This window comes from Topomyia yanbarensis, chromosome 3, assembly GCF_030247195.1.
Source record: "Topomyia yanbarensis strain Yona2022 chromosome 3, ASM3024719v1, whole genome shotgun sequence".
NCBI lineage: Eukaryota > Metazoa > Arthropoda > Insecta > Diptera > Culicidae > Topomyia > Topomyia yanbarensis.
Window position 1 is genome coordinate 421,417,449 of NC_080672.1, and position 21,091 is coordinate 421,438,539.

Consider the following 21,091-nt stretch of genomic DNA (forward strand, 5'->3'; position numbering starts at 1 on the left):
TAATTTGGAGTAATCTTAAATGCCATTTTATTGTATACATATTGTACAAAGATTTCATCTTTGGACGCAGATTTTTTGAGTGAATGGATTGCCGGATAAAAGGGGGGCAAAAATTGACCATTTTTGCGTTGTCCCCTAACACAAAAATCATGTTTTTTCAATTTTTCACGAAAACAGTGCACGATATCTATGACATATTTTCAGGAGCTATTAGTACTCATCAATACCTTTCTAAAAATGTGCTATTTGTATATAACAAACTTTGAAATCGTTCTTTCATAGGGGTGCACTGAAGTGTTGTCCCCTAACGCTTTCCGTTACAGTACGGTAAATCCTTCTGCAGAGATACTTTGGAAGCCTACAGAACAGGATATAGACATAAAAGATATAACCTATTTCAGAAATAGCGCAGCCATGCAGTGGTATGAGTGGCCTAAGGGGTGGAAAGAGAGATAGGGGTGGGGGGGTGATGCCATTAAGGGGAAGGCCTACCTTATAATATCGCAAAATAATCGAGTTTTCATTACATCTATCAATGGATAAACTATCTAAGGATAAATCAACAATTTCAGAACTGGGTTCAAAGATATGGAATGGAACGCAATATGCCAAACAAGTATGAGAGCGCACGGAAGAATTTGGTCATAGGGAATAACACTCACTTGTTCTCCTTAAATATTCTTTCAAATTGACGGGATAACACTGTTCAACACACGATCGGGGAGCAGAACGAAAAAAAATGGCGGTTTAAAACCAAAGTTTGTATGGAGAACTAGGGATGTTCAAGGGCAAGATATCAATAAAAATGGTCATCTTAAATTTTCGCATAAAGTCTTACATAAAATGCTTATTATATCGAAAAAGTAATCTATGCAAGTTTTTAGCGCAATCGGACATCATTAAGGGGGTGCGGCGTTTGAATATTGTTTTCATAATCTATCTATATCTATCTATCTATCTATATATATATATAAATCAAAGTTTGTATGTATATGATTTATAGACTCCTAAACGGCTGAACCGATTTCCATAAAAAATTATACACAGTAGGCATTTGTTATGGAGCATGTTTGTGAGCTATTGGTTGGCGATTATCTGCCCGCAAGATGGCGCTACGGAACAAATTGTGTTTTCCTCCTATTTCGATGAAAGTCGCAGCAACGCGCGATGGGTATTAGCTAGTATAAGAAAAAATTCAAAAGGGGGAAATGTCTAAAATCGAAAAAAAATTAGTCGAAATACGTCTAAAAATAGCATGAAACATCAGCATCTAGTCTCAAAACAAACGAAAACCGCTGAAAACAAATTATAAAATTTTTTTAGATCCAAGGACCTCGAAATTTTTGAAAAAATGATTCGAAAATCGAAAATTTTACTGTAATGCCCCACGATTGAAAAAAAAATTCCCATTGAACTAGGCTTGGTAGCAGCACAAATAAAAAGATGGCAGGGATTTGGGGTTCCAACTAAATCACCGTGAAGGAATTTTTGAAAAAAATGGAACGGGACTTTACAGTTTAAAACCAAAGTTTTGTGAAATTTTTTGAAAATTTGCATCTTTTAAGTGAAAATGGCCTTTTTTATCGAATTTTTCCAACGTATTGGGCTTGGGAGCAGAACAAATAAAAAGATGGCGGAGTTTACGGTTCCAACTAAATCACCGCGAAGAAATTTTTGAAAAAAATTAAAGGGTTGTGTACAAGACACGACCACAGTTACATTGAAAATGCAGCATTATTAACGAACACCATGCGCGAATTTATTTCGTCGCATCAATACCATCGATCTTTTTAGGGCACACCTGCTTGACGTTGTTGCATTTTTTGACACAACGCCGACGATAAATGTTTATACATATGCTTTATTACATTGTTGGATAAACAGTAGTTACATTCTCAAAAAGATCGGTTTGCTGTCAACTGTTTTGGGATACGGGACGAGACCCCTTTGAAACAATTCGAACTTTAGAACAGTGTTCTATTCGTGTTTTAAATTATGGAAAATTTAAAACAGAATAGTCGAGCTATTCAACTTACCAAAAACTACTTGAAACCACCTTTTTCGAACCATTAGAAAGTGGCGATTGTGGTCTACAATCTCATCTATACCGGGCCACACTGTTGAATGCGGTGTGGCCTGTTCTCAATCCATCCCCATAAAAAATCCTCTCGATTTTCCCTACGACGAAATCGGTTGAATCGCCCGACTTCAAAACCGACGAATTTATAGATTGTTGCACCGACTCTTATGGTAGTTCAACATGGGCGCATGTCAACGAAACAACCGACGAAATCAGTCGACGTAGCACGACTAAATCGGTGGATGCAAAACAATTAAATGGGTCGATTTATTGATACTTATAAATAAAGGGAACCTAGTTTGCTTCGGGAATTTCTGTAAATAAGCACAAAAGAATATTGGAATAGAAGAATTTATTGGTGAATTTTTTTTTCGCTAGCTATTATGAAGGGAGGTCGGTACATATTTTGAACTAGCACTAGCAATTGGCACCAGAATTCACTGCAGAAGCTATTCACTGGAAAACATAAAATAAAAATTAGCTCCACCAGTCTTATATAGGCAACGTCAAAACACTTACGTTTGAATGCATAACCGATAGACAGTCTAGTATCTGTTCCGCTGTTAGAGGAAGTCACACAACCTCGACGGTTGCTAATATGAATACGGAATATTATAAAAATACAAACGGAAAACAATGCTACTGAAACTTACCCAAAACTAACCGATTACCGAATAATTTTCGTATTCCGACATTATAATCGGAATATTTTACATTGCGCGTGCAATTCAAAATATAATATTTGAAATAAAAAACTTCAGACCACTGGTTTTGTCAATCTCCCTGTCAATAAGTAAACCGATTTCGTCTGTTGAATAATATGTCAATTAAATCATGTTTCTATGTTCCCAACCGATGTCTCAGTCGACTAAATCGAGCACCAGATTTACACAGATTAAATCTGGCGATTAATATGTTAATTCGCAAATACATCCGACGTAATCCGATTTTGTCGGTAAATTAATAGGTCGATCTCGAAGACCCCCGATTTCGTCGGTCGAGTGTGCAATTTCGCAGCTGTCAAATTTTCTATGGGGATATTAATTTGATTTCTAAATATCATTTGTCAAATATACATGAAGGTGCAACTAGAAATACATCTAGTTTGGCATTTCAAATCTTTGATTTGACTTATTTACATGTCTCGAGGTAATATACTTCGCTTTGTTTGAGCTTCAACAAACACTTCGGTCGCGTTAGGGGACAGCACTTCATATGCGACCGTTTGTGTTCATTTTGGTGTTGTCCCCTAACGCAGCGTTTGCCACGGTCGTGAAAAAAAATTCATGAAATCTAAGTATACAGTATTGTTCTGTGACTATCGATGATCAAATTCCTAGAACAAATGGATGCTCTAAAGTTTGAGATAGAGCAGGTTTTTTGATAAATACGAGTGTAGGTTGGAAAATCAATATTTTGCTCTGTTGTCCCCTAACGCGACATTTTCACCTCTCAGAATGAAATGACAACCTGAAAAATATCGAACCCATAACATTAACGTTGTGTTAGGACTTTTAAAGTATTCAATAAAGTGTTTTGAGCGTACATCGTAGGATTTGTTAAACGACAAGCTGTTAACAGTTGCATATTGCGTGCAAACGTTGTCCCCTAACGCTGAAATGTGTCTTAAAGCTAATCGCAAAGAATTACGGAAGCAAAATCGAGCTCAGATATTGTCGGTTAACTAAAATTCTTAAAGTTCCACAAATTAGCATTTGCTATACAGAGTTGGTGAATCCGAAACATAACCCAACCTGTAGCAATCGACTCAGCTCGACGATTTAGGACAATATTGCCGTTTTATTAGAGTGCAGAAAAACGTTCACTAGGCTTAGCCTTCTCCGAGGTAGAGTTACCTAGCGAGAGAAGATACCCCGAAACCTAGCCGTCCTCTTTGCTGGCTCCCCGAAGATCCATACCCGGCGTTTTGTCGCAATCTATTCGACTAGCCCACGGCGGTGGATCTAGCCAACTCCGGCGGAGCGGTTTTTGGCGGTGATTGCTCTCTCGAAACCGTTGTTGGCTGCTCGTGCCATTTCCGCTGTAAGTCGGTCATGATCCACGTCACCACTCTGCCGACCGCGTTCCACGTATGTACGTCGCTTGTCATTCTGCAGACGACATTATCCAGGATGATGTTCGGTCCTTCCGTTTCAAGCATTCAAAGACCGGTGTCTCGTCGATGTTCTCACATTCCGGGCACAAAGGTGACGTTGCGTGACCAAACCGATGAAGATACTTCTCAAAGCAGCCGCGGAAGCTGTGTCAGGTGGAAGTTCACCTCTCCGTGCTTTCTATTGACGCACGTCGACAGGTTTAGGATGAGCCGGTAGGACCACCATTCACCATTAGCAGTTCTAATCGAACTGACATTAAATTCTTTCGATTTCGAAATTGTAACGTATTTTATCTACTAATCTCGTTGAGATTTGAAATCAATGGACAGAGTAAACCACTTCGCTCAGAGAATCAAAGGAAATTTCTGAACGCTTTGCCAGCCAACTTAAATGCCTCCAACCCGTCCCTGCGTATGCGATTCCAGGCTCTTCTAGATAACTTTTTGAGTCGAACAAGTTCGGTATTCCACCAAGGTGTTCCTCTAGAAGCACGCATAACTCGATGCGGACAAGTCTCTTGGTATGCTGCTACTCGGCCCTATTCTGCACGGCGTGTGACGTGAGGTGACTGAACTCACCTCACTTTACGTGACTTTTTTCGCTCGATTCTGAGAGTCGACTCGGGTGAGGTGAGATTCTCCATTGCGGTTCAATGGGCGTCTCACGTCACCCGAAGTGACTCTTCAGAATTGGGTGAGAAAAGTCACGTAGAGTGAGGTGACATTAGTCGTCTCACGTCACACGCCGCGCAGAATAGGGCCGGTTATGAATGAGTTTGTTTTATCCACGACCTCATCCAAGTCACCTAGAGATTGAATCGTTGGAAAATACCCATGAAACCTAGTCGACAAGCCCTCTTCGTAGAGGTCCCAGTTCGTAGATTTGGGATAACGATTTGTGACGATATCTAGCGGGATGTATAAAGGAGCAAAGACAATGTGATTATGATCAGATAACGATCAAGCTCGTTAGGTACGAGCCAGTTTGCCAACTCATGCGTAATATCGTCAGAGCAAAGAGTTACATCTAAAATCTCTTCTATGGCAGCTCGTCTAAATGTTGGGCGATTTCCTACATTAAGTATATGCAGATTCGTACTGCTGAAGTATTCCATCAATTCTGTGCCTTTCAAGTAGATATCTGAGCTGCCCCAAATTATGTAATCATTTTTTCTGCAATATGATACAACCCTTTTGAAATCATCAGGAAGTGAGGATTAATTATGCTGCAAATATTCCGAGCAATGGGCATATTTCCTGTTTGTGTTATCAACAGTCATATTGACTGTAACAGTACGCGAGTTGTGAGGTGAGTACTATTCACAACTGTACATGCACGAGACATTTCACATGGATTTGTCATGCCATTTTTGCTGAAGGCCACGAAAATGGTGTTAAGTAGCTTTCCAACATAGAAGAAATACAGTTCTTGAACCAAATCTATGGAAGCTTTTCCTTCTTGCACAAGGCGTGATAGATTCATAATAGCTGTATATTTATGTTGAAGATTATTTTACTTGATCGCACTACACATTTCATCATCAGCACTTATTGTGTAGCAACTAGAAGATACCAAACAAGTTGGTTTATAGTCGCTTATAGCGAACCCCGAGATGGTTATTTGGGACATGACCATCATTTGAATATGTACTACGATTTGCGACGAAACAAACGTCCACTGTGTCAGAGATTCGCTTAACAAAGCAAGAGTAAGACAAATGTGCCGCAACGAATAGATAGACCGAATAAAATAAAGGAATCCCATATAACATTGGGCAATTATGCGTAGAACAGCAAGTACGTCGGTAAAACACCGCTAAAACTTGTATGTAATACATCTATTTCCATCCCTCACTAAACCAGTGTACGACGTCTGGTAAAACGAAAACGATATAAAGCAAAAAAAATCCATCCCAAGGAAAAGTGTACAGAACATCTTATACTATACAAACTGGTAGAAATAAAAAGTTCGTGATACAAGGCAATCAATTATTCACAACCAATTTCGACCATGTGGAATTAGTTCTCCCCTCTAGTATACACAGCAAAATGGTGTTGACATGATCGAATAAAACTGTAACAAAATTCGGCGAAGAAAGTAAGTCGTCATTTGAAATTGTTGGAAATTTCAATTTCACATTCATTTTTATGCCCCAAATAGGTGCATGAAAATTTGTAAAATTCCAAAATATTTTAAACTGTGAATATAGTCCAACCCAGCACTCACCTCGGAAAAAGAGCTTCGTCAGCCTTTTTACACTTTTTTCTAGTTTCCCGTTGTTTCTCTTCGAGCCTCGTCTTTTCCGCCGCTGCACCCTCCAAATCACCCTGTTCCAGTTTGCGAATGTCAGGACGCAGTCGAGAATCGGTTGGACAGATCGTCCGCTTCATATGATCCTCCATCTGGTTCAGCGACATGGCGAAGTTGGTAAACTGGTAAAACTCCGCCGTGTTGCGAGGGCGAGCTTCCGCTTCCCACAGGGAGACCGAATTGGGAATGTCTATCGAGTAGGTCGAATCGCTCTTCGGAATGTCCCCGTCTGCCGGCTCCGGTGGATCGTCAGGCTGGGTTGGATAAAGTAGACAATTTCGAACAATCCTATATGATGCTTTGAAATCAGAATTAAATTACCTCTGATATCGACAAACTTCTGAATGAACTCATTTTGAGACTGTTCAGTTTGGAAAGCACTTTTCGCGGTGTTGTTCCGGGTGATTCATTTGGACTTTTGTCGCCTCGCTTGAACTTATAACCGTTCTCCTTACAGTACTCCTCATACGAATTGTAGTCAGTACATTTGATAAATTCGGTCCACTTCCCGTACAGGAAATAAATTCTGCGTTTACTGAAGTCAAAACAAATTGAATTTATAACTTTTCCATACTTATTTAACTAGAATCCCAACTTACTTCCTGTCCGATATGTAACCTTCCACGCGGTGCAAGTCTTTATTGCCCACGCCGGCAGACTTGAAGTTGAGCGTTGCCTTCAGACCATGCTGGTGACTGACGACGTCCATCACGCCGTACTGCTCGATCCACAGTTTGCCCACGATTATGTTGTGTACACAGCAGTTCACATTGTTCCACGAGTATGCCTCACCGAGCTTCGGAAACTCGACGGTCACGGTTCCCTTCGGTTGTATTTCTACGCTTTTCCCCCAAAATTTCAGCTTCGGGTGGATCGAACCGTGGAATGTGAAATTTTCAGAATCGGCATGGAATGCCGAAATCGGTGGATGATGGGAGACCTGAAATATAGCCATAGGTTTATAATAATATATACAAATATCTGGAGCCCAGTCGTACCTGTTCACAGATGATTCGGAATTCGGGACGAGTAAGCTCGTACGTTTCGCCAAGCAGCGGGTTGAATGGTTTGCCGAGCCGTTCCCAGTTGGATGCCAGTGCCGAGACGGCAAATGCTGAGACATACTTCAGCCGTTCGATTGGATCTGGCTGTTCCGATGCTATCCGCAGTAACTTGGCATACTCCATGTACTCGGTCATCCGCTGGAGGAAGCTGAAATGTGGTGCATGAAACGGTTTTATTACAGAAGGAAACAAAGGTTGAGAAAAAATATGACGCGTTTGTTTATTTATTTATTTATCATCTGACCTTGTTGGTCTTATTGAAATATTAAGTATTAAATGGAAAAAAGCCAATTTGAGTGAAGCGGAATTTACATGAGGCTTCACTGAAGCCTCCTGTAAATTCTCTCAAATTGGCCTAAAAACCCATATTTTTTCGATTCGATTAACAATACAATAAAATACAACTCAACGCAATTCATGAGTTAAAAAATAAAATAAATATATAAATGACTCAAAATGGAAATTATATCAAACAAATAATCGGACACAATAAAATTAACAAAATGTAGAAAAAACCTTTATTTTCAAAGCGGTTCAGCGCATGCAGATCGACGTCGGATGGCACGTGATTGCATCGAAGCGTGCACTGAAGCAATTAGGAGTGATAATCGAAGACTTCTGAGCTTCAACAGCCACGTGCAGCACAAGACGTCTGCTATCTAGTGTTTCGTCGTCGATACTACGATATGGAGTTCCTTCTTGGGGTGCTGCGCTGAAAACGAAGCGGAACCGTGAAACTCTGAACAGAACATTCCGGCTGATGGCCGTACGAGTCGCGAGTGCCTACAGAACAATATCGTCGGAGGCAGTATGCGTTATCGCCGGGATGATCCCCATCTGCATCACCCTGGCGGAGAAATGCACGTAACACAAGGAGACTGGTCCGAGCGAACTCGTTGGCTAAATGGCAGCAGGAGTGGGACAACGCGGAGAAAGGAAGGTGGACCCACCGACTCATCCTAAATGTGTCCGCTTGGGTGCATAGGTAGCATGGAGAGGTGAACTTCCATTTGACGCAGTTTTTGTCCAGGCACGGATGCTTCCGGAAGTACTTGCATCTGTTTGGAAAAGCTTCGACACTTATTTGCTCGTAGTGTGCGACCGAGCAGGAGTCACCGGAACACGTGGTCTACGAATGCCTGGTGTGACAGTTGACAATATCGTCGAAGAGATGCGCCACGACGGGCATACCTAGGACGCTGTCAGCAGAGTGGTTAGGAATATATTCTCCTAACTGCAGAGAAAGTGGCGAAGGGACCAACAAGAAGCCACAAATCAGGTTTAGACAGAAATTCCGCCGACGGGGAACTCTCCGACTGTGTAGACTAGGTCCACCGCCGGGGAACAGTTGAGTAGTACGTGACGTAGCACCGAGTTTGGGTCGTCGGGACGCCTGCGAACTGGACGTCAGGCTTCACCGGAATTGCCGGACCGACCTCGACACCCTACCAGGTATCTCGTGAGTAGGCTAGATCCACCGCCGGGGACTAGATCGAGTAGATCAGGACGACGCGGAGAGCTAAATGGCTCATGGAAACGCCGGGGAATTCGTCGTCGGAGTAAGGCTAGATCCATTGTCGGGGACTAGACCGTGTAGTTCGTGAACAAATGAGAGCGGGAGCTGAATGGCTCATCGGTAAAGTAGAGCGAAATGGAACGAGAGGGAGCCAAAGGGCTCAAGAAATTGTGGCGCTAAAACTAAAGATGAACCAGTATCGGGAGAACTTCCTTCGTCAGGGAACTCTCCGTCGGCGTAAGCTAGATTCACCGCCGGGAACTAGACTGAGTAGACCGCCACTAGACACCACTAGTCGCGGGTCGTCGGGGCACCAGCGAACCGGACGCCCTGCTCCACCGGAATCGTTGAACTGATCTCGACACCTTGTTGGTTGGCTTGGTTTCGGGAGAACTTCTCTCGCCAGGGAATTCTCCGTCGGAGTTGGCTAGGTCCACCGTCGGGGACTATACCGAGTAGTTCGTGAACAAGTCGGGAGCTCAACGAGTAAATGGCGCTGAACTGTACGAAAACGGAGTTGCGGTGCTAACTGGTACAAGGGAGCCGAGTCGTGGTGCAGATTGGCATAAGGGAGCTCAAGGGCTCGGTGAATTAGACAATCTGAAGTTTGGGCAAAAAAGAGTAAGGAGTGTTTTTAGTGGTTAAGCATGTACGTGAGCCACGAGTTTCACACAGTGCCAATACAATACAAGCCAGGCTTTACAAGCTTTTTGAACTTTTCCAGAAAAAAACCTGTTTAATCCTTTTTGTGCCTTTCTCATTTATTGATGTGAAGGTGGTCCAAGGGGGAAAGGGGGAGTGATGAAGGAGGAGGTGTAAAGGTAAAATGGGAAGCGGGTGGTGTCGATGCAACACCCAACTGCATAGTATACCTTCCATTTGAGACTTGGTTCGAGAAAATCGGTTCAGTCATCACCGAAGAATCGATGCGACTTTAATTGTAGAATATGTCCGAAAGCCGGGACTCCCGGAATTGTCGTATAGTGGACAATATATTCAAAGAATATTTGATTGGCAATTAGTTATCTAGACCTGTGAATCGATGTAATTTAGTGACCATTCCGATAGTTATACCGTTCATTTGAAAATAAGTTTGTGCAAGCGGTTGAGCCATCTCCGAGAAAATTGAGCTTATTATTTGACATACACATACACACACAGACATTTTGCAATCTCGACGAACTGAATCGAATGGTATAAGATACCCGGTCCTGCGGGCCTTGGTTAGAAAGTCGAAATTCCGACCGAATTCATATCCTTTCTGTATGAGAAAGGAGAAAAGAAACATACAGAAATTGTCCCAATTTGTCGAGCTGAGTTGATTGGTATATGAGATTAGGCCCAGTTTTTAAAGTTTGAATGAATCCTATACATTTTTTTTTGTAAGAAATGTAAAAACACTTTTGAACAAACGAAAAAACTATTGCACCACTTACGGGAGCTAAGATGAATAAGGGCTGTTCTACCCTAGTACAAATATTTACTCACCTCAATGGTTCGTTGAAAACGACTGGCATGGTGATTTTGCTTAGTTCCTTTCCGATGCAATTCTTCAGCACTGACCAGATGTTGAAGTCACTGCGTGAAAACATAGGAACCGGCAGGGAAGTTCTATTGTTGTTATTGTTGCCGTTGTCGTCGTCGTAAATGTCGCCCCAGACGTATATGAAAACAACGAGGAAAAAAAGCAAAATAACAAACAATTAGGTTAGCGTCTCAGATTATAGATGATGGGTTCACCGTTAGCTAAGCTATTAACTTGTTCGGTGCTCGTGGCACGTACAAATCGTTGAATGAGTGATGGTTGGGTGGTGAGTACAGTGGGTGGTAGTGCTATCTGGTGGTGTTGTGAAAGCCAAGCGGATAAGCAAATTCAGTATTCAGGCAGGGGGTGTTTTGTATTAGCTTGTTGGTTGCACGTGCGACTAGCAAAATATTGATGCGAGGATAATGCAGGATACATGAAAGCTTGCGTGACACTGATTACAATCAAAATGATGAGAATAGGATGACAAATTGCGATACTGATTGAGTGTAATAAGTGATAATATCTAATGTACATCACCAGGAACTAATGGTGACAGCACAATGGTTATGGCCGGTATAGAGCAACATGCAACAGTTCGATCACTCTTCAATTGAGGAGAATTTTTATGTAGTTAAGAGTAATGTGAAATTTATTTATTTTCAGGATCAGCAGAGCTGCTTGAAATATGTTTAGAAATAAAATAAAATTACAAAATCTGACGATGTGACAAACTAAACACGCCATTGCTCTAACTCACTGCTAGATGAATTATTTTGCGTCTTTGTGAATGAAAAATTTCCACCAATGAAAAGAACATCGACAGGTCTGTACAACACATGTCAGTTTGGAGTTATACACTACACCCATTCGTTGATTAGGGACCATTCATAAATTATGTCACGCAAGCATTACCCAAAATTGACTCCCTGTCCCCCCATGTCACAAATTGTATTTAAATTTTTTATTCCCTTTCCCTAGTATGTCACGATTTTTTTTATTATTTTATTTTCTTCAATAAAAAGTTTACGTTCTAACTACTCCCCCTCCCCCGTATGTCTCAAAATGTGACAATTTGTGCTGACTCCTAGCAGCATGACATAATTTATAAATGGTCCCTTATGGACGACTTCGAACTGTTGTGCAACAATCCAGATCATCCCAGCAGGCGCCACAGGCTGTCAACATGGGGTCACATTTTGTTATAGGAAATGGTAGGCATTCCATCCATAGGCGCTTGATGAGTGAGACGAACTTTGGTATGATCAAAACATTGTTCCATGATACTGCGAAGGGTGGAGACTATGAAGGCAGAGAGATGGTTTCAATTTCCACCCGTTGTTGAAAACTGCAATCAGTGGTTGTTATTTCGATTCCGGGACAGCAGCACATGTACATACACTACTTGTTGGTGCAGTGGTTCGCGTGGGTGTTGAAAAATGAATTTTTTTTTTAACTAAAGCAATGGCTTACAGACAATAGCTGAGCGATATCCTGCTTTTCGTTTCGGTGAATTTGGAATATAACATGCGATATTTGGTGTTGAAATTAAGATAGCTTCGAATTTTTCAACAACAATTTTACTAAATTAGTTATGGAATTTGCGTTTTGACTTCGTCTCATCAGAATCCGATACTAAGTTAGTTAAAGGACTAAGCTAGAATCGGATTGAAGCTTCCATAACTAATTTAGCTATAGGTTTTGTGCTCTTCACAAAAGATGTTTTTAAACAATTTTCTCCTTAATCGAGAAAAAATAGTTTTTACCACTAAGGAGAAACACAGCTAGTACAATTTTATTGTTCAATAACTGACATCAAGAGATCAACATACTACTTAGTGAAATCCAAATTTGAATAAAAATCGCCTCATTAAAGGCTGGTTTCATTGTTCAATTTCCAATTTGCAACCCAAGAATACACCTTCTTGCTTGACATTGCAACAGACTCTCTTTTGAACCATAACTGCAAACTGAAGAAATTCGCAGGATCGTTTCATTAGTGAAAGTTTGATTTTTTAGTGATGCGGATTCTCCTCGTCATTAACTAACATCAACTTTATGCTAGTTAGATAAACCAGCACTAAATTGTCACACGTCTTGAGTGATGTCTCAATAGTAAGCACAGAAGTTCAGGTTTCCTAATGAGCATTAAGCAGCATTAAGTTAATGTTAGTTACTGACGAGGAGAGTCTGAAACACTAAAAAACAAACTTTTACTATTGAAACGATGTTAGGTATTGTGCCCTCGCGCAAAAAATTTGGTCTTGTCCAAAAATATTTTCCCGTTAGCATTTTTCGCATTAGTGAAAAATTAGTCAGACACTAAGAAGCTGCAGGCTGCAAAATCTGTTGTGATAGAAAGTAATGTTCAGTAACAAAATGTAGCACAATAGAATTGCCTTTGTTATTGCAGAAATATCAATAAAGGATGACGAATGAAGCTTTTGATACGACAGTAAAACGCCCACATTTAAAGTTAGAAGAGTTCTTTTCATCTTATCTTAGCAACATTATCTCGCTTTCCCCAGGATACGGAATTTAAAAAGGGAAAAACAGCGTGAGCGAGATTTGATACGTGTGGGCACGGTTCTAGGCTTTCAAGGTTACTTAGCGTGAGCGATGTAATGAATTTCGCTTTGAACAGTTTCGTTTTTTTGTCAATGCATAAAAGAATGACTTTCATTTCTTAAATTTCTATCGACTAAAAAGGTGTCGGATATCTTTGCAATGAAAAGATTATATGTATCCGGATCGGGCTGGCGTAGAAATATTTATTATATAGTAACGTTGATTTAAAAAAAATCAATCTTACACGGTGTAAATGAGGTCAGCCCTGTTGCTCAACCGAATAATCGGCTGCACAGATGACGGTGAAAAATTATGCAAATTATTTCCAGCGGAAAATTGACCAGGCTATTTGCAAAGTTGCATGAGCTGTAGCTTCTCTGTTCCTACAGAGACCAAGCACGCCCCTTGCCTCAATGGAGACTGGTTCGGTGTGGTGGAGACGTGAATTTCAATTTTTCGGGCAGTGGCTTGTTGCATATTAAATAAAATTTTAATAATCCATAGTATGGCTTTTCGTGCAGCCTTTTCACTACAAACTCAAAGCACGCTTCCTAACTGCAAGGATAGCTTCCCTTTAACGACAATAATGATTTTCTAGTATCATTGTCCGCGCTTAAGGCTTCCAATGCGAGCACACATCCATTCAGTCGCCATATCTTGTATAGTTATACGTCAATAACCACAGCAGAGTGTCTCGTTGCTTTTGTTATGTGGAAGCCGCCTTCAGAGATTTCGTATTGTGATATGTTTCGAATGAGGTTTTTCTATTATACTTCACTCATAATAGCTCCATAAATGACCTATGCTTCGTGTTGAGCTGTCGCTTCTGTTTTGCAACTCGTAGCAAGCCTTTAGCAGTACATCAATTTCGATGGTGACGCATGGTTTATTTCGATGCGTCGGATCCGGGGAAAAGTACCATGTGTGTCCATCGAAATTGTAAGGGGAAGATATTTTGCGAATCTTACTTTATCATGTATGTATCCTCCAATTGTTCTACATCAGGGCATTACACTTTTAGTCCAAATGGATATTAAGATAACCATAGGGTGGGGGTCTATTACTAGCGATTTGTTGCCGTTTTTTTTATATTAGTTGAATTAGGGTGGTCCTTGTGGTTAGGGTGTTCAATTTATCAACTTCTTAGATATGTAAAATTCAGCTACATAATGTTCTACAAAGTTATAAATCAATCAAATCGAAGCAACTTTTCTGAAGAAACTATGCGACTATCTCTAATGGTTCATGTGCTATGATTTTTGCAATATTTAAGGTCTTCCAACATTGCAAATGGATTTTCAATCTTTTAGTTTCATTTGAATGATTGAAACTTTTGTAGTTTTTGGTGAAAAAACTGTGAGAGCGTTATTTCTGTAAAATAAATAATTAATTTTTGAAATTGGTGTATTGTTCAACAAAAATCGTTCATAACTTTTCAAATAGACGAGATAATAACTTAGTTACTTCAGCAAAAATATTCGCCATATAAAGTTCTAAAAGTGCTGCAAACAAACTATTTACGATAAATCAATGTATGAAGTGACAAATGTAAAATAATGATTTTAAGAGGTCACGTTTACATCGCTCAATCTCTTATGGTAAAATCAACTAAGAAATAGTCAATGTGTGTTATAATTAAAATCTATTGAATATGTGACACTGTTTGAAGGCGGACACTTGGATTAGAATGATAATGAAAAGTTGAACATTTTGGCATCAGAAGTTTTTAAATATTTTTTTCTCAGAGGACGCTCGAAAATTGGCAAATTTCGTGGAGCGATGGAAGTTTAGGAATCCCAAAGATATCAACAAACCTTGGTCCAAGAGAATGGATGAGGGTCATGACTTCATTCGGGTGATATCTCAGGTCATGTACAATCACTATACGTAGAAGGCCCATCTCCGGCGTATTGAGGTCGTGGAGAGCGGTCTCTGCGCTTGTGGTTGCGGTTATCGCGATATTAAACAAGTTGTCTGGTCGTGTTCTAGTACCAGATCTCCGTTAAACGAATCCATTCGGCCTCGTTTCAGTCCAATCCGAGATGCTATACCAAATTCGTTACTGATACTTTTTGCCTGATACATGCAACTAGCAGTTGGGAAATTTCAGTTTTCGATAAAAATACACTGAAAAAATACAGTTTGAACAAGGAATTTTTTCCTTGAAAGTGCCCAACTTCAATTTTTGACGGTAGGTAGGGAACACCTATCGTGGAATAAAATTTCATCGAAATCAAAGATGGGGTTTTTTTTGTAAATCAACTTTAAATTTTTTAAATCTATTTTCTTCAGTGTAGAAGTCGATAAAGAATTTATTCAATTCAATTTTTATTCAAAAACTTTACTAATTTTGTGAAAATCACTCGCGCAACATTTTTTTAGGGAAATGTCATTTTTAGACTATAGCCATTTGAAAAAAAATTGGTAAAAAAGTTTGACCCTTTTCAAAAGACAGTCTAGATCATTTTTGGAAAAACAAAGCATGCAAAGTGGCTATTTGTGATAAAGTTGTCATGTACAGAAAGTTACATTAAAATCGCAGAGGGTGCTGCCAACATTTGTTCGAGTTGGCGCGAAATTCGTCCTATGTAGGATCGGGTTCAATTTACTTTGTACAAAATATTTTTACAAGGATCACTTACAGACGGTGGTCGGCTATTTTCGTCCGCGTCCCTTATCACATATTTTTATAAAGTGATTCATCAACAGTGCTATGAAAATGAAACCACCTTGGCTATGCCAATAAATTTTTTCCGATCTTTTTCAATACAAATAATTAAGCAGTCTTCATTTCTTTATATTCTGAATTGCACATGTTTTGTCGTATGTAATTTTTAATTGTTCTTTGATTTGATGGCATTGTGAGGGAACCGTCGGATGATGCCAATCGAGCTGACATTTCTTTAGGCTGAGCAAACTAATTTATTTGTTTGTATTGTGTTTATTTGACCAACTTGGAAACGAATCGACGGGGTATTTAATGCGCGTGGGGAATACGCATGGTCTTGTCTTAGCGAAACAGTTTTGATACTCATATTGCTAGGACAATATTGATATTTACTAATCGTGCCATAGTACTGGAACGTTACTCCGAAAAATCCGGATTACTAGGAACCAGATCAATTCATCCAATTCCATTTCTCACAGTCGAGAAATGAACAAGTTGCTGAATCCAAAACATCTAGAAGTGTCCAATTCGGCTAAAGAAAGTTACAGTTATGAGCATTTTAATTTGTGGTTATCCGGGTACCCTCGTGGGCCTGTTAGAGGTGTTTTTTGTTGGACACACAACGGTTAAAAGGTCAGTCAATTATACTGAGCTAAGAATAAGTACGTACTATTTGGGGACGGGGTGTGTTTGATTCGTGCATGATATTAATATTGTTTAGGAAGGCAGCATCGATATTATTTCGCGTCTTCATTGTAATATTGCAAAGTTTACCCAAACGAGGTGGAAAATTTCAAGTTTCGGAATCTCAATATGCTTATGATAATACCTATAAAGCTCTGACAAATAGTGACATAAATGACATGGGAAGCCCGCTTTGACGCAAACGGCCATTTTACGCACGATTGTACGATGTATAGAGGAAATTCCGTGCGTGCAGCGGCAGTATTGTGCTCCTACAAAAAAGAAAAAACTGAGATCATTTGGTTCGTATTAGACCAAGGGGATACAGAGCGTGGTAATATGAGAGAAAATTAGTTAGTAGTTGGCAATCTCTGCGAGACATGAATTATGAATGGTTCACAATACCACTTTTAAACTTATTGTTTATGGTCTATTTTATTTTGTCGACAACATTCCCGCCAGCCAACTGTGCGGAGTTCAAGTTGTTTTCGATGAAACAAACTATCGATAATCGATTACCCAATCCGTGGTACTTACGGGAGTGTCATTGAGTCGGGGTCTTCTGTTAAGTAAGTATCATATCAACACATCCTTTCTCGTATCCCAAGTTACGGTAACAATGGTCGTGGCCCGCAATGGTGGTTCAGAGGCGAAATTCTCGCTTGGACTGGATCATTTGTTATTCCCAAACAATGCTCTTCAAGTAGTCTGGCTGGAAATGAGAGTCACCAGTCTGCAATCTACGAAGTATATCGGGCTTACGCAACGCAACGGAATATGTTTACAAGGATCGCTTACAAAACAGGGAATTTAAAAAATACTCCTACAAAGCGATAATCCAAACAAAGCCTTGATACTACATTGCGTTGCGGAACTTGACCTTCTGTTTCAACTGACTAAGCAGCCGATTCTTAGTATACTATGCGGGTGCTAACGATCCTTCCAACCACTGAAAGTTCTTCTGGACAAGTCACTTATGAGGCCAACGCGCCTGATCCTATGATCGATAATTCACGCACGTAATATAAAATTGAACACGCGTGCACTGAAGTAGGGCATTTCAAACAAAACTCAATATTATTCTGAAGCCACGTGCAACAGTAGAAGGTCTAACCGGCTTCTGATCCAATCCAGCTCACTCGTTTTGAACGCCACACTATTTCATTCCTATTTCCGATTCGTTCATCTCTGATGACATTACTAGCGACGGCCCTTTTTCGAGGGCGTACCGCGTGTAAGTACCTGCAAAAGAAGTAAAGATCGATGGCGTGGTCACCGAGACGACTTTGGTGTAGCACGGGGTTGGCTGTTTTAAGGAGCCCATACTTCAGTCAGTGAAGACTGCGAACGATACGGAATAAAGACCTATGTCAGCTCAAACTCACATCGAATGACGATTCCTTGGTCTGCAGTACCTAAATATCTCCTCGTTGACAAGGTTCATCTATATGTTCGCCGCGCCTTGTGCCACAGTTCCAAATCGGATTAATGGCAAATAGTGAGCCGCACAGCCACAGCCAATAAGTGTTGGCGCCCTGTATGCGATGAAATTTGAAGTGAGCTATTTAAATAAAAATAAACTTTTATATTTCACAAGAAGCGTTCTCTATTTTTAAGACTACCGTACTTACAACAGTGCACAGCGGTCCAGAGCAGGCCCGTGCGCAAGGGAATGGTTTTGGTGGTTCAAACTCCTCCCATGAGGTTTTCGAATTACTATTAAAAACTTTTTATTTTTAATTGCAAACCGTTTTGACACATAAAATGTCATTGAGTTCAATCACTCTAGAAACGAGTCGTTGAAGAAAACAAGTGGGGCTGGAAAGGGATGTATGTCAAGATGGTCGGCTTCTCTGATGGATCGGTTCACGTTTCGAGAAGCTTTGAAATTAGCAACAATTGTGAGTAAACCAGTTCCACAGCAGATGTCGGTCAGCGTGCTACAAGGAGAGCTAAGGTAGAAAAACACGAGGTTGGAGAAAATCGTGATGTCGTTATATGGAGAAATTTCACCGCCAATGATTACTCCGACGGAGTGGCTAACAGCTAAATGGAAATTCCGCTGCCAAGGAACTCTCAGACAGCAGATGAATAGGAACGAGTAGCGCCAAGAAGGATAAGAAACCCTGCGAAGGTGCTTGTGATGAGATGTAAATCATTATGATCGATTGATTTGTGTCTCGCCAGATTGCAGCAGACCAGAGCAGGTCAGATATACCGTGAAGGTTGGACAGCGAGCAAAGAAAAGCAGCTATGGATAAAAACATGAGTGATTAACACAAAACAAAAAGAGTAAGAGCACAATCCCTACTGAAATAGTACCTAACGGTTGCCCCAGATGGATGCGAATTGCGAGATGCAAGAGGTTTAGGTTTAGTCGGTAGGCTTAACTACTACAAACCAATCCGAATCTATCAAAAGCCAGTGGGCAGCGGTGCCTGTTGATGATTCATTCTCGATAACAATTTGTTGAGCTGAGACAATTGGTACACAAGATTCGGCCCTCCAGGCCTAGGAAAACTCTTCAATGTTTGTGGGTTTCTATACCTTTCTTTACAAAGAAACGTAAAAAAAATCAAAACCCTCCCCTTGAGAATTTTCTGCGCACGAACCTAGAAAGGCTAGAAAGGCCTTAGAATGTGGGTTTTGCTTGAAGCGAATCTGAGTTGGTAGAACCTGACTCAGTTTCGGGGTCATGCAAAAAACGGCATAAGGAAAAATCGATTTCCTCTGCACTAGGCAAAACCCAGACGTGTCGCCACATTGAAATTAATACCGGTAATCCACATTGAAAGGTTTTAGTCACGATAAATAAAAGCAGACGGAATGACGCGCCGAATGAAGTAAGTTTTCGCAATAACGTGAGGCCATGAAATTAAGCAGAAGGTGCTTCATATACAATCAAGATATTATTTATAAACTGTGGTTTCAGAGTAGTTTGAAAAGCAAGCAATTCATGGTTTTAGGCACGGACAACTAAGAAAAATAAATAATATAAAAAATGAAAGACGTAGAGACATTCTATAATATTTCGTTAGTCGGACGATTTCATTTTCGTTCATCGAACACAATTTTCGTGCGTGTTACTTTTTCATTCGATCTTTTAGGATCGATAATTCCATTTTTTTTTATAAATATTGTGGAGATTCTCTGTTTTTTTGCGATTGGCGTAAAAGAAATGTCTTGGGTTGATAGCGAATCTGTTTCGTTAATAGCAAGGACTGCTACAAATATCTTTCATAGAGATGAGTCTGACTGCGTGGTCGGAAAACCAAGCACTTAATCACTGCCGAAATTATTTATTATTTAAAAACCAACCGATTCAATGTTTTGCTTGAAGGTAATTGAATTGAACACCATTTTCTCCAGAAAACCTTTTTGCACTGGACTTCACAGAAGCTCTGCTTTCGTGCGGTACTCATACTTTCATACCCCGGCTAGAACAGAACAGCATTACTTTATTAATTGGGCTATCAAGGATTTTTAATATTTTGTAGCTATAGTAGAAGACACATATAATTAATAATGCAAGCACCTAAACACTTATGCCGCGGTCATCTTAACTAAACACAGAGAAAAGTAATATCTTAAAACCTTGTGCATACAGATAGAAGCTATTTATTGAAGCATGCCAACAAAGGGTAAATATTTCAGAACAAGGGTGAACGGTACGTATACAATAAATACTAACGAAGCAAGGACACTTATATCTTGATAGTATTTACACTCTGTGCGGTAGTTTGTATATGAGGAGAGCTGTGCGCTCACCAGTTAAGGGTTAAAGTGCCATGTTTTTCTTGCGTGACTGGGGTCAGTGCCGTTGAGTGCATTGACGACTCGCATGACATTTAAAGTAGGAACATGTTTCAGTTTTATTTTCATTCCCGCAATTAGCTACTATGTATATTGGTGTATTTGTCTTCAATTCAAGCTCGTGCTATATGTTTTCAAATAAGCATTCATTGTCAGCTGTTGACTTGTGTGGAATGTGGAAATATACTGTTAATTCTATTTGTTCTAAGTGAACGAACACTACTATATTTACCTGAGTTTTTCGTACTGGCCATTTTTCTCATGGGAAACACTTTCTGCCATATTACTTCAAGTACCAAAAACGGAAAATAAAACTCAAAATTACCCTCAATATTTAATTCTTAGTAAGTCTTCTGGTTTTCCGTCAAAGAAAATACTGTCAAAGTTTATGGAGAGGAACGTAAAGCCAATTACAACAGCGGTTTCTGATGCCTTGAAGTGCTCAAATTATCTCTAGTTACACTGTCCTTTCTCTTAAGAAAATTAACTAGAAAACTAACTCCGTTTTGACATTGTGTAGTAAGTTTGATTGGGTTCGAGTTCTTCAAATTTCTTGGTTTGCTGCAGGCGTTTTCAATTTTTCGATATTGAATTCTCATACTCTAAATACCTAAAGTTGTCATAAATCGAAACTACTTTTTGACTGGTAGTAAAATATTTAAAACAATAATTCGACGAGAACATTTCAAATGGGCCGATAAACAAAACGTAAACAATTCCGGTTAATACTTACTTCAAATAGACAC

General features: G+C 40.0%; 1 protein-coding gene across 10 annotated transcripts in view; it reads right to left on the reverse strand.

Annotated features, from left to right (window-relative positions):
• LOC131693242 (oxysterol-binding protein-related protein 2) overlaps positions 1-21,091 on the reverse strand; it is a 52,934-nt gene that overhangs the window by 5,020 nt on the left and 26,823 nt on the right. For 5 of the 10 annotated variants that reach the window (XM_058980903.1, XM_058980907.1, XM_058980905.1 and 2 more), the window contains 6 exons: positions 20,578-20,631; positions 10,576-10,698; positions 7,506-7,719; positions 7,107-7,447; positions 6,829-7,042; positions 6,424-6,761 (listed from right to left, as the gene is read on the reverse strand). In XM_058980903.1, the coding sequence (XP_058836886.1) occupies positions 6,424-6,761; positions 6,829-7,042; positions 7,107-7,447; positions 7,506-7,719; positions 10,576-10,698; positions 20,578-20,631 (1,284 nt within the window). Of the gene's footprint in view, positions 1-6,423; positions 6,762-6,828; positions 7,043-7,106; positions 7,448-7,505; positions 7,720-10,575; positions 10,699-20,577; positions 20,722-21,091 lie in introns of all 10 variants that reach the window. The other 5 variants (XM_058980911.1, XM_058980912.1, XM_058980910.1 and 2 more) reach the window with 2 other exon arrangements.